The sequence below is a fragment of the Palaemon carinicauda genome, chromosome 2 (assembly GCF_036898095.1).
Source record: "Palaemon carinicauda isolate YSFRI2023 chromosome 2, ASM3689809v2, whole genome shotgun sequence".
NCBI classification, from domain to species: domain Eukaryota; kingdom Metazoa; phylum Arthropoda; class Malacostraca; order Decapoda; family Palaemonidae; genus Palaemon; species Palaemon carinicauda.
The window spans coordinates 157,774,301-157,787,347 of NC_090726.1; the positions used below are offsets into that span (position 1 = coordinate 157,774,301).

At 32.6% G+C, this 13,047-nt stretch overlaps 1 protein-coding gene across 1 annotated transcript in view; it reads right to left on the reverse strand.

The window, feature by feature from the left end:
• MED16 (mediator complex subunit 16) overlaps positions 1-13,047 on the reverse strand; it is a 258,180-nt gene that overhangs the window by 90,357 nt on the left and 154,776 nt on the right. The window contains exons 9-12 of the mRNA XM_068359399.1: positions 9,079-9,237; positions 6,628-6,808; positions 3,163-3,367; positions 2,192-2,334 (exon numbers count right to left, since the gene is read on the reverse strand). Coding sequence (XP_068215500.1) covers positions 2,192-2,334; positions 3,163-3,367; positions 6,628-6,808; positions 9,079-9,237 — 688 coding nt within the window. The remainder of the gene's footprint in view (positions 1-2,191; positions 2,335-3,162; positions 3,368-6,627; positions 6,809-9,078; positions 9,238-13,047) is intronic.

Consider the following 13,047-nt stretch of genomic DNA (forward strand, 5'->3'; position numbering starts at 1 on the left):
CCCCCAAAAGGGGAAAAACTCAAGCCTGGACAGGAAAAACTTCCCTCGGAAGGAAAGTTACCCACCCAAGGAGGCAAGCCTCCTGAGTTCTAAAATGAACTGGAGAGCTGTCAATCGTCACGGGAGTACTTCCAGTAGAAGGAAACACGCCTCTGACGAAAATCCAAAGGGGAGGCAGCAACAGCCGAATCCCCAGGCCTCCACAAGACAGCTCACACCGTAGCCATATTACAGAAACGAACTAGATCGGTAACTGTAAAAAAAAAAAAAAAAAAAAAAAAAAAATTAGTACACATCCGAAGAGGAATCCCGAGGGAAAGGAACAAGAATTACACAACAGGCACATGCCCTCACAACCACTTACACTCACGGTAGGAGAGATGTAACCAAAACAGAATTATAACAATTATAATTATGAAACTATGTAATTATGTAATTTAAAAATGAATGAACACTAAAGAAAGAACGAAAACCCCGAAAGGAATCGTTCTACAAGCTGAAAAATTAACGACTACAATTAGATTAATAAACTAATTGAGACAAAACGTACGGCGTAGCAACCCCCTCACACGGGAAGGAAGCTACAAGGGCGTAGTAAAACGTAGTAAAAGGGTGAACGACCTCAAGAGAGAGAGAGAGAGAAAGACCGAAGTCAAACTCGATCGCAACCCATAAAATTACACCGTGGTGGCCTAACTGCCGAGGACTCCACGGAGATATCGTACACTACACACACAACTCTGAAAAGGAAACTTACTGATTTCTATACTCAAATATATATACAAACATGAAAACATGTTTACATATATATTGAGTAAAAGAAAAGTTAGCGATTAAGTAAAGACAATACAAACAATGGCTGTCAAGCGAGGACCAAGACAGAGACGTCTGTCCCAGTCCGAGCCAAAAGTGAAAGTGAGCATTCACCTGTGTGTGAGGGGGGGAGGGGTAGCTAGCTACCAATCCCCTACCCCCCCGCTAACTAGCGCGGGGGTAATACACCCTCGTTAAATTCTAATGGCTCGCCATTTCAGCTGCGCTAAAAGGTAAACCCAATGTAAATAGCGTGGTTTGTATTTCGGTTACGGAACTAAGTAGATTTGTATCAATCAAACAAATTAAAAGGGATCCTAGACCATAATAGGTGGTATGTAACCTACCAAAACTAGCCTATAAACACTGTAAATACACCCCATCCCTCTCCCACTTTATCTGTGTGGTTTTATTTCGGATTTTTGCCTAAAATTGTGAATTGCTTTCAAGCCTTACGATACCAGCCAAATATTATGAATCTTCTACGGCTTCTGCCGTGAACCCAAGTATTGGAGGAAGATGCTTACGATCGCGGAGATGATGTAACGCCATGACATGCTTAAGGAAGGGAGAAGCTGTGCAGACATAGGCCACCATTGAATTTACTATTCGCTACATCAAGACAGAACATAAGTGTAATAGGACAATGGCAAATGTCACCTTTGACAAGACAAAGAAAAGTGGTAACTACATGTAATAAGGCTATCGTAAGGATGGAGTTTAGGTATCTTCACAGGTGAATGTTACAATTTTAATTTCTCATTCACATATTAGTAAGGATGTGTTTACAGTAAAAGTAAGTTTTAGCTTAAAAAGTGCTTAAAAGTGTATCAATACACAGGTTTATGAGCATTTGGGGGGTTTCTAAAAGATTAAATTTAAGATGATTATAAAAAATATGAAAAATTATATTGAAAAAATAGGCTGGAACGTAACTCCCGAATAGCCAAGAAATTACTGTATGTATACTGAATTGTGAGACTGGCATTAAAAGGACAATTGTGACAAAAAAGTAACTGACACCCCAACAAAATTATGAATGCTGTATTGATTTTTCACAATTTCTGAAGTTTCAAGACATTTTAAAAGATCTCAATTACCATTATCTTTATCAATTACAGTACTGTAGTTCTCTGCATCATCAAAATTTATCAACCATTGGGTAGTCTTTGCACAAACACATTTTTTAATTTTTCCACGAACTAATATGGAACATGATGCTGAAAATAAGAATTGTGAAAAAAATTTACTCAAGAATAAATGACAAAAGATAATAAGCATAAATTCATTGGAAAACTGTCATTTCCTTGTTGCTTGTTAATTAAACTAGAAAATCTTACATAAAAAATAAAGTAACTTCGAAATACGGTAATATTACCTTGTAGTGATACACTAATGTTTTTGTCTGCAGTAGCAACATCACAGGTAACTGGACGTAGAGATCTAAACAACTGCTGAATAGCAGTCAATTGTGCTTGAAGTCGAGCTTCTATTGCCCTCTGCTGCTGACTACCCATCAATCTATCAATAATAAATAAATGAAAATACAGTAAAATTCATAAAATTCATACTCAAACACTTGATTAAAATACCTAACAATCTAAACAGAGCAGATGGAGTACAAAGTGAATCACTTGATCTAATGATCAAGAATAATAATGTTTCATTCCTTGTTCAGAAGGACTGTGGAAACAATTGAATCAGGACTAAACTGGAATCCATATAAATCCTGAATGCAATGAAAGATCATTTTGCAACACAGATTTAATTAAATCAGTACATAGGCAAATTAGACAACAATTCTATAAGCAATGTACCTCTTTATGAGGGTTAGAGGGTTACACAAGTACAGTAGGAACCTAGCACAACTAAGATACTTTACATGCTGGAATTAGTGTGGAATGCAATGACCGCAGTGGTGCAAGAAAACCCACAAATACCAATGATCAATATTTTAAAGAATTTGTGGCTCTTCTGGGAATAATCAAATTTTAATATTTAGCTTCCCAAAGAATGACAATAGTCATGAATGTTAAGGGACAGCTGTAATAATGATTAGTTATACATAATTACTAATACTGTACTGTAATGAATAACTTGATATAACCTCTACAGGTATGTAACATTTAGAAAAAGCTAGGTGTCAAGTGAATAACACTGTAGTGGCCTAAATCTAAGTGTTACATTAACAGAAAAGAATTCACATTAATTATTTTTTTCTCATATTTCCTTCAACTTATAAATACTTTACTCTACATTCCATATAAATTGTGAAAATGTCAATATATTTTTTTAAATTTTAGAAGAAAAATAAAGTATTATATACAGTAAAATACACATTCTACTTACCTTAACATAGATGTTTTCATAACTAAAAACCGTGTATACAGATGCTGTACTAATGGAACGGAATGCTGCATGTAGGTCTCAGTAAGTTTGTCACTCAGTGTCTGAACAGATGATATGGGACACAAGATTAACAAATCCCACCAGTCATAACCACTGACCAGAGCAAATTCAAGTAGTAATATTAACGTAACTGCCCACTGAGGACCTGAAAAAAAAAAAAAAAAATTACCAACAAACACATAGGAAAACCAATTTTATTACCAGTAATAAAATTTATTATTTTGATACTTACCTACAAGTCTCTCTCACTTTTAGTGCCATCACACATGCCCCTTAGACAAAGGGAGGGAAACAGTAGGAGTCAAAGCTAATGAAAAAGGGTAATTTTCTATTGCATTTAAGATTGTTTGGATTGGATTGGATTATAAAATTTAGGCCTACCATAGTTAATTCAATATCATAAGATATTTTGATACTTTAATTGAATTAGGGAGGCTAGGATCTAAAATAGAATGGGTTAGGCTGGGAGGCACACTCGTATTTGGATCAGGAGGAAAGAAAGATACGGTATGATTTAACCTGAAATTAGTAATGGGATCAATTCCGTCCAGCCATTTAATTTCTCGCTTGTTGTTTGAACACTTCCGACATCAACAAAAATAGAATTAGGGTTAGAAACCTGCCCTGAATTTTCCACTAGTCAACTGTCACACTGTTGACCACTACATGTGACACAAAGGGAATATGAATATTGATATAACATCTAAAAATATATAACGTTTAGACAAAGCTAGATGTAGGTGAATAACGCTGTACTGGGAGAAATATGAGTGCTCCATTATCATAAGAGATTTAATAAAAAAAATTCATATTTCCTTCAACTTATATACTTTATTCTACATTCCGTATGAAATGTGAAAGCATCAATATATATAAAGAAAACTTAGAATAAAAACATAACCTCATATTGTCGACCTACTGTGTCCTTATATATTAAAAATGAACAAAATATAGTAAAGACAATTCTAACATGCTTTACCTACATACGGTATCTAAAAGGGAAACTATTTTGTTCACAATTCATCATCAATCACAATGAATGAACAAACGCATTTACATGTCCAAGTGTTAACTATCGATACTAATCGATTTTTGTTAACTGTATGAAAACTTTGTTACAGTATTTATTATATAATGATTTGAATAAGTTTGGAAATTACATTAAGAATATCTTTTATTAATATGAATGCATATTCCTCGATAACGGTAGCTTGAATAACCAAACAAAAAAAACAGCTGTTTACATTTTCTCCGCCGGGCTAGCATATGTAATTTCCAAACTTATTCAAAACGTCTTATTATAAATATTGCATAAATATCAATATGTTATAGACTACCATAGTTTCCATACACTTAAATAGAAGGTACTAGTGTAATTAGTTATTAATTGGATGTGTATATGAGTTTTTGTTTGTTTGTTCATTCATTGTGTTTGACGATGAAATCTAAACAGAGAAATGGTTTCCCTTTTGTGCATCGTATGTACAAAAACCATGATATAGAAATGGCTTTATTGAATTAATTTTTAATTCATAAGGATACTGTAAGTAAAACAATATTTGTAATAATACAAGTTTTACAAATATTAAGAATATTATTTGTTATTTATATGTCCATATCCTCAAAAGCGGCAACTTGAAATCAGATGAGAGAGTTTACATTTTCTCAGATGCAATAGCATAGAAAATAGTTAATTTCATTGATATGGAATTATTCCTCAAATATGCTCTCTACTATGAAGATATACCCATAACAAGCAATCAGAGATTTCTGACTTCCGCCAAAGGTTAATGGAGTCATCCATGGCCTAAGATCTATTTGTGGTGAAAATTTTGTCAAAATCTACAAAGTAGCTTTGAAGTATCCTGTCCACAGACACACGAAAATGTAAATCTGGATCTAAAATCAGAATCAGCTCCAAAATTTAATGGGGTTGTCCATGGCCTAAGGTCTATTTTCAGTGAAAATTTCATCACAATCCATCAGGTAGTTTTGACGTAATCCTGTCCACAGACACACAGACAAATAAATAATCCAACTCGATTGCATAACCTCCTTGTTGGAGGTAATAAATAAGGGAAAAAGGGTTTTATTACCTTTGTCTAAATTAATATAGAGTAAATAAATATATCTCAGAACTATGTACTTCTTCTTACGGTGACCTTTCCCAACGGGACACTACTCTGGTTATCGGGATTTACTCCATTATATCTGAAATCTGTTCCAACCATGTCTTTTGTTGCAAGGTTCTACTGTATCTCTATTCCATTCTAAAGAGCTATTTCCTCTCAAATAAATTAACTCTAGTCAAAGTAAAATAAAATCAGGTCTTTCTCAGCTTATTCATCAATGTCTGCTCAAACCGGATATAGCCCTATTTTTACAGGAATATTCAAGGCAATGGTTATCGAATTAAGGTGCAAGGTAGCAGAGGAGCCTTTATATGCATGTTCCTAAATATGTTAATTAACAAATATGTCAATTACCTAGCTTATGAATATCTACAGCTCATGCTAATATACTGGATCCAGTAGTAGATTTTAACAATAGAGGTTTTCATTAAACTTACATAGTATTGCTTGATTAACTGAAGAAAGAATTAAGGAAGAAAAATAAGTTATCAAGAGAGAACACCATGAAGCAAATGAATCAAAAGTTGAGAAAGTAAAAACTATCTGACCAGAAAATTCTAAATCAAAAAGAAAAACTAGATTTGACATTGATACTCTTACCCTTCGAACAAATAATACTTTATAAAAGGGGGATATTGTGGTATCATTGGTTTTCAAGGTAATATTAAGTAAAATAAATACAAATCCTACTTTTACTTCATGAATAATCAATTCAATATAGTTTCTCATTAATCCTCAATAGTATAGTTGCATGTTTATGCATGCTGTCAATCAACATTTACAAAAAAAATTCTTTGACAGCCCTTTTCTTAAAGTAAGTTTTTTTTCTTAAGCAAATAGTTACCTTGTCTCATTTTAATCCAATTATGAATGTGAATATATATAGAGCATGAAAAGTAATTAAAAGCTCAATTTTTATTTTGTACTGTAATTTCTTCATTTTGCAAAAAACTTATAATTTCTTAGAATTCAGACATCCTTCAAGATACAGTACATTAACTTCTAGCCTGTATAATTCTACAAATCAAAATGTGGCTCCTAAAAAAAATAATGAAATACCTACCATAAATTTTAATAACATTCACTTGAGAATATTTTCTAGTTTTGAACCGATTCAAAAAAAAGGGTTCACCCCTTTAAGGACATATAGAATAAGAGGTTTGTCTATTTCATGGCAATACACATCTTGAATGATTAAATATTGATTTCAATTTTACAAACAGATATCTAAATACAAGTACAGTACTGCACTCCAATCCAATACTACACTTACCAACATCTACAGGCCTTACTAGAGTAAGGAAATGCAGGCTTCCTAAAGAGTCCATTGCCAGAAGAGAAAAGCCATTCCATGAATGGGAAAGGGAAACTACTCGACGATCTACTGACGCACGCTTACTTATGGGAGGTTCATCTCCAGATCCACGGGTATTTTGTATGTTGTGGCTACTTATCTGTAAAAAGTAAAATATCATAAGCTAAAATATCAAAGAGCCATATTACCAGAATTATTGTTACTGAAACCTGGTACACTAATACAATATTTAGCCTGAAAAAAATCTAAAAAATTGTAGAATTACTTTTACAGTGAATCTAAAGCTTTAGCCTTTTCCAGAGATTACCTAACAAGAAATTCACTTCCTCATTAACTCTCTTTTTTTTATAAAACCCCATTAATTTTGCTTAGCTTCTCATGCATCGTCACAAATTCCTAAGTAAACAGAATTTGGAAAATGAGGAAGATCAGCTGCTGATCACTAGGTGGCACACTAGTGGTGTTCAATTAAATTGTCTTCAAGGATCAGACAGATAATTAGTTTACAAAGTTGGCTGAACCCTACAGCAGAACAGTTGAGACAGGAAGCAGGTCTACAGTGTTTTCGTCAATAAATTAATCTAATTTGTTTTACCACATATCCATTACCTTTACTTAACCGGAATAGCTACTCAGAAGAGAGGAAACTGTAAGAGAGTCCATGGGATTAAAAACCAAGAATGAAAAATTCAGATTCCGTCAGTGAAAAAAAGACCACACTCAAGAATCTATGAACTATCTGAGTCATGATAGGACAAGTTTTCTGGTAGTTTCAACAAAATTTATTATTTTTAATCACCCGAGGATCATATGGCTTCCTCTTCAAAGCTAGCTAGCATCATTGCCTACCATAAAAATATAAATTCCTATTTTCTCTCACTTCAATACCATTAGTCTCCTAATATACTACTGTGCATTTATAGTGTTATATGGCAATGGTAACAATTGGGGGAAGCCATTTCCGTATACAAAGTTGAATCATATTCAAAAACCTTGTGGCATCACTAATCAGTGGGGAGGCATGGAGGAATTATTTGAACCTTATGTGAGTATAGAAGAAATAAATTATATCATTAAGATTTCATTTACACATATGAGCATCACCAGCATGCTTATTTGAAGAAGCACGAAGTCCATTATCTTTGAAAAGTTAACAGATCAGATTTGACTTGGAATAACTATACCCAGCTATATTATTATTATTATTATTATTATTATTATCATTATTAAATGCTAAGCTACAACCCTAGTTGGAAAAACAGGATGCTATAAGCCCAAGGGCTCCATCAAGGAAAAATAGCACAGTGAGGAAATGAAATACAGAAATAAAAAAACTATATGGGAAGTAGTGAACAATTAAAATAAAATATTTTAAGAATGGTGACATTAAAACAGATCTTTCATATACAAACTATAAAAAGAGACATGAACTACAAGTAAGTTTAATAGAAAATATTTAAGCTAAACAAGATAAAATTCTGGGAAAAATATCAAAATGACTGTTAAATACAGTAAGCAGTTGGAGAATTTGGGAAGCAAGATGTACAAGCTAGATTCCTCTTATTTTGAGCACATCTGGAAAGGAGTTTAGCATTTTTTGCATTTTTTGTGGCACTAAACTATTTGTATCGCTAATCCAAATGTAAAGAACCCAAAGAAAATTATAAATTGAAAATTGAACCAAAAACAAAAACCAGAGTTTCAAAGAAAAGGAATCTCTCTTAGCATTAAGCAGATCAAAGACACACAGAATAACTCCGTTCATTACCATGGAACCTGTGCATATGCAACAACTTTCATGAGCCACTTGAGTTACAGCTGCTACTGCTTATAGTGGATAAAGTCTGGGAACTACACACAATACAAAATTAGGGGATACTACAGTATAAAAACAATAAATTTGGGGTGAAACAGGGAACAATCATGCAATGGCTGATGTAGCAATAAAATTTGTTATACCATAAGTTAGGAAGTGCTCTCTAATGAAAGAAACTCACCTGAAAAGAAGGCCTGTAATTCATTATCTTCAAATTATTTCATTCTTGGCTAACACTTAACTATACTAAAAAGCAGAGTACTGCCAAAATAAATACAGGTAGTTTTTACTCTGCATAAATACAAATCCCACCAAACTATTCCCCAGTAATTACTTCTTTTCTAAAGTGCAGAGAAATATAGTTACTAAGTATCACTAATGTACTGTAAATACATAAACTATAAACAATGCACATTCTTTTAATAAAAATGATAGCAAAATCAGAACCACAATTTCATCTAGTTAGGCAAATAAAAAATACTATTTCAGTTCCCTCTCCAGATGGAATAAGAAACAAAAAAACACAAGCAACCCAAAAAACAATCCAAAATGCTTCCAAGACTGAAAGATGTACATCATTATATATACAGTACCTGTTGCATTGTATCTCTGTTAATTGCATATATGTAACCATCACTTGTCGCTGCAGTAATAATAAATGGTAACTGAGACCCTGGAATAAGGTGACGAAGAGTTGTACCCAAAGTCACTACATTACTACTTGATATCCATTCTCCTACGCACATCCACTCCTGCAAAATGAAAAAGAGGGTAGAGAATACAAAAGTACTGACATGCTTTTTGGTATATTTCTTAAATTAACTTTGCAAAATTATGCTATCTTGTAAACTAATTACCGTAAATATACCTTCATAAGAAAAAATGCATTTTGCATAAAAATCTCTGAAACTCAGAGATGACTGAAAAATTTGGGTTAAGATAAAATAAAAAAATATATTGAAAAGCAAAAACGTATTTTCCATAGCTATACAAACCTTAGTCCTTTAAAATTCCAAATTTTGAGAATAATTTGTATTTTTCTTAACTATACAAACCTAAGTCCTTTAACCCTTTTACCCCCAATGGACGTACTTGTACGTTTCACAAAACTCATCCCTTTACCCTCATGGACGTACCTGTATGTCCTTGCAAAAACTGTTTTTTACATTTTTTTGATAACTTTATGAGAAACTTCAGTCATTTTCCAAAATAATGAGACCAACCTGACTTCTCTTTGACGAAAATTAAGGCTGTTAGAGCAATTTAAAAAAAAATATATAGCAAAATGTGCTTGAAAAAAAAAACGCCTGGGGTTAAGGGTTGAAAAGTTCCAAATAACGTTAGGGGTAAACGGGTTAAAAGAGAGTAAAGCAAAGCTGGAAACTTGGCTGTTAAAATCTATACAGACGTGTCAGTTGTTACTGGCAGGTGGTGGGGACACCAACTAACTCATCTTAACAGAAGTTTTGATTCATCACGGACCTTCCCGGCATCAAGTCAACTCAAATAGGATTACTGCACAGTGACATGGTTTTGTTCTCTGCTTCTTCTCTTTCTATTTTACCTCTCCTATTGCACTGTATACTGCATATTATTGTGCTAACAACATGATACTATTAAACATAGATTTAATAACAACATTAATAATTTCAGAGGAAATACAGTACTAACTAAAGGGGAATTCAATTGAGCGCAGACCTCCGCAACGGCAGCTTATTTTTCGACCTTGACTTTGACCTTAACATGTATTTTCATACACTGAAATATGAACCAAGTTTGAAGTCTGTAACAACGATGTCCAAACTTATAGCTGATTACGTGAATGGGACACTTTGCTTGACCGTGACATTGCCCTTCCAAAATTTACCCATTTCCAGCTTTTTACATAACAGCTAATACCAGCAAGTTCTATCATTCTACGATTAAAATTGTGGCTAGGAAGCTGTTCACAAACAAACCCACACACACGCAAACATACACACAAACAGGGGCGAAAACATAACCTCCTTCCAACTTTGTTGGTGGAGGCAAAATACAAATATGAACAATAACTTTATAGCTTACACACGTAAACTATTTGGCAAGAAACCCTTTCCATAGAAATGTTAATAATAAAAATTGTCAAAAGAAGCTAAAATACAGCATGTTCAAGTAATATTTGATAATATAAAATGCATGATGAAAAATATAGATTTGCATTCAGTTATCAGAAAAGATTCTTCTCCCTTTGTATATAAAAAAAAAAAAAGTAAACTTATTGAAATGTGATAGTAGCTATTTAATCATCATATGCTTGAATATTTGTCTTTGAGAAGAACTGTGTTATTTCAAGGAAGAACCATGATAAAATCAGAATTTATATAGAATTTATGATAAACGGTAACTTCCTTACTTTTCAACAAGAGAATGTGCTTTTTTTCCTAAAAGAAATCTTTTTAAAATTACCATCACTTGATATGAAATATATTTAATAATACCAAACATTAATTTCCAATTTTGTATCAAACACAAGGGTCAAACAGGATATGAAATTTCCATTTACAGCCAATTAACTCGTTAACATAAAAGACTCAACCTTTTTTTTCTGACCATTGTTTCTAACCATGTTCTTTTTTTCACAAACTGAAAAGGAATTAAAAATAAAGCTGAACATATTTCCTGTTCTTAGGTTATGCTATCTTTGAAGAGGTTTCTTTTGAAAAAGCGCAAATGTTTCTGTTAACAACTAAGAGTTATGTAAGAAAAGAATTTCTTCATAAAACAAACAAATGGATATAATCTGAGCAGGTAAAGTGGCTAAAAATAGAATAGCCCTGTCAGGTGCTGCTCAGCCAAGTGTGAAAAAGTTCAGCGGGAGTAAAAGACTGATACAAGAAAGCGATATAAAAAGTTTTATGCAATAAATTAGTCGATACAAAATCTGAATCAAAGGAAATAATACATACATTATCGAACATATTGAAAAAATGATATAAAGATAATGAGGAATAAGCAAAGGGAATAAGAATAACATGTAATAGGAAAGTGTATAAGTAATGAATATAGACTGAAATGAACAATAATGATGTGTGAATAACAGAAATGAAAATTAAATAAAAAAGAAAGAAGAATGGAAGATAATATGTTATACAATAATGTTGTATCAAAGGTAAACTAAAAACTTGTTTTTTATTCAAGTTAACTAAACTAAAATTCTTTTAATTTATTATACAAGAAGGAATCAAATTATATGAAAGGGAAATAATGCAATGAAAATAATTAGATACAAGAAAAAAAAATAAACTGAAATAAAAAATTAAAATTTAAAGTAATGAGAGGGTAAAGGAAAATCATGTAGTAAAAAATTAGACACAACTAAATTATATATAATATTAAACTTAATAAAATAATTGAATAGTTAGGTTTTAAGGATTTAGAATTGTGAAAGGAAATAGTTTATTTAGTGTTACAGACGAATTATGAATTCATTAAGGAAAGAATGTAAAAATAGGAGTGTGTACAGTTCTGTATTACAGTATACAATTACTGTAATAAAATCTCCAAAACAGTTGGTGGACTATGTGACAAAAATGAAGTGCATCAATGAGGACCTTAGTTGATCGCATGTAGGTAGAGGTTAGTTGCTTAGGAGTATTAAATTCCCCGACACTAGGGCACATATAGCGTTCTTCAATTTTCGTGGTGGTCTCTGTTGAGAGACACCAACGAAGATCGAGGGCTAACTGTACTGTATTTGTATTAAGATACTTCATCCTCTGGTTGGACATGAGACTGGACTTTTCTAGGTTTACCATGATCCCAAGATAGTGATAAAAGGAGAGAATCCTGTCATGATGTTGTTGGAACTGTTTTTAACAGGAGAACAGGATTAAACAATCTTCTTAAGTATAGGTAGTCATCGACTTACAACGGAGATAAGGACCGACAGATGCGCTGTTAGTCGATCTTGATGTATGTCGAATTAAAAAAGAAGTTTCCGTGTATTTACTAAGTTGTGTTATGATTCGCCAATCATCCAAGTCATATTTTATCAATATTTTCTTACTCTATATCCTTATTTGATTTTCTTGTTCCATAGGATATCATATACTTTAACAAAGCATTATTGCATTCTATTTTTCAATTTTGGAAACATTTTAGCAATCAACAATTACCAACTTTTTTGTTTACCTTTGGTTGCGATCAGCTGTGCTGTTGATCTGAAGGTCCCGCTACCATACCGAGATAATGTGCACATATAAATGGTGTATTGTTTATATAATTTCTTAATTTATTTGAAATATATTCATAATGAATATCACATCAGCACCAGTATGTTACAGGATATCATAATTTTCATGTACAGTAGTTTGTTTATAGCCATTACAGTATTCTCTCTCGGTGTTTCTCTTATTTTCATTTTTAATTCACTGTTAAATCTTCACATTTCTTTGGATATTATTAGAAATTCTGTGTATCATTAATCGATGTTTCGATTGTGGGAGTATTAGTAATGCATCGAAAGGAAATCACTTGATATGCCACTCGCCTTCTGCCAGATATATGACGTCATCAGACTTTTT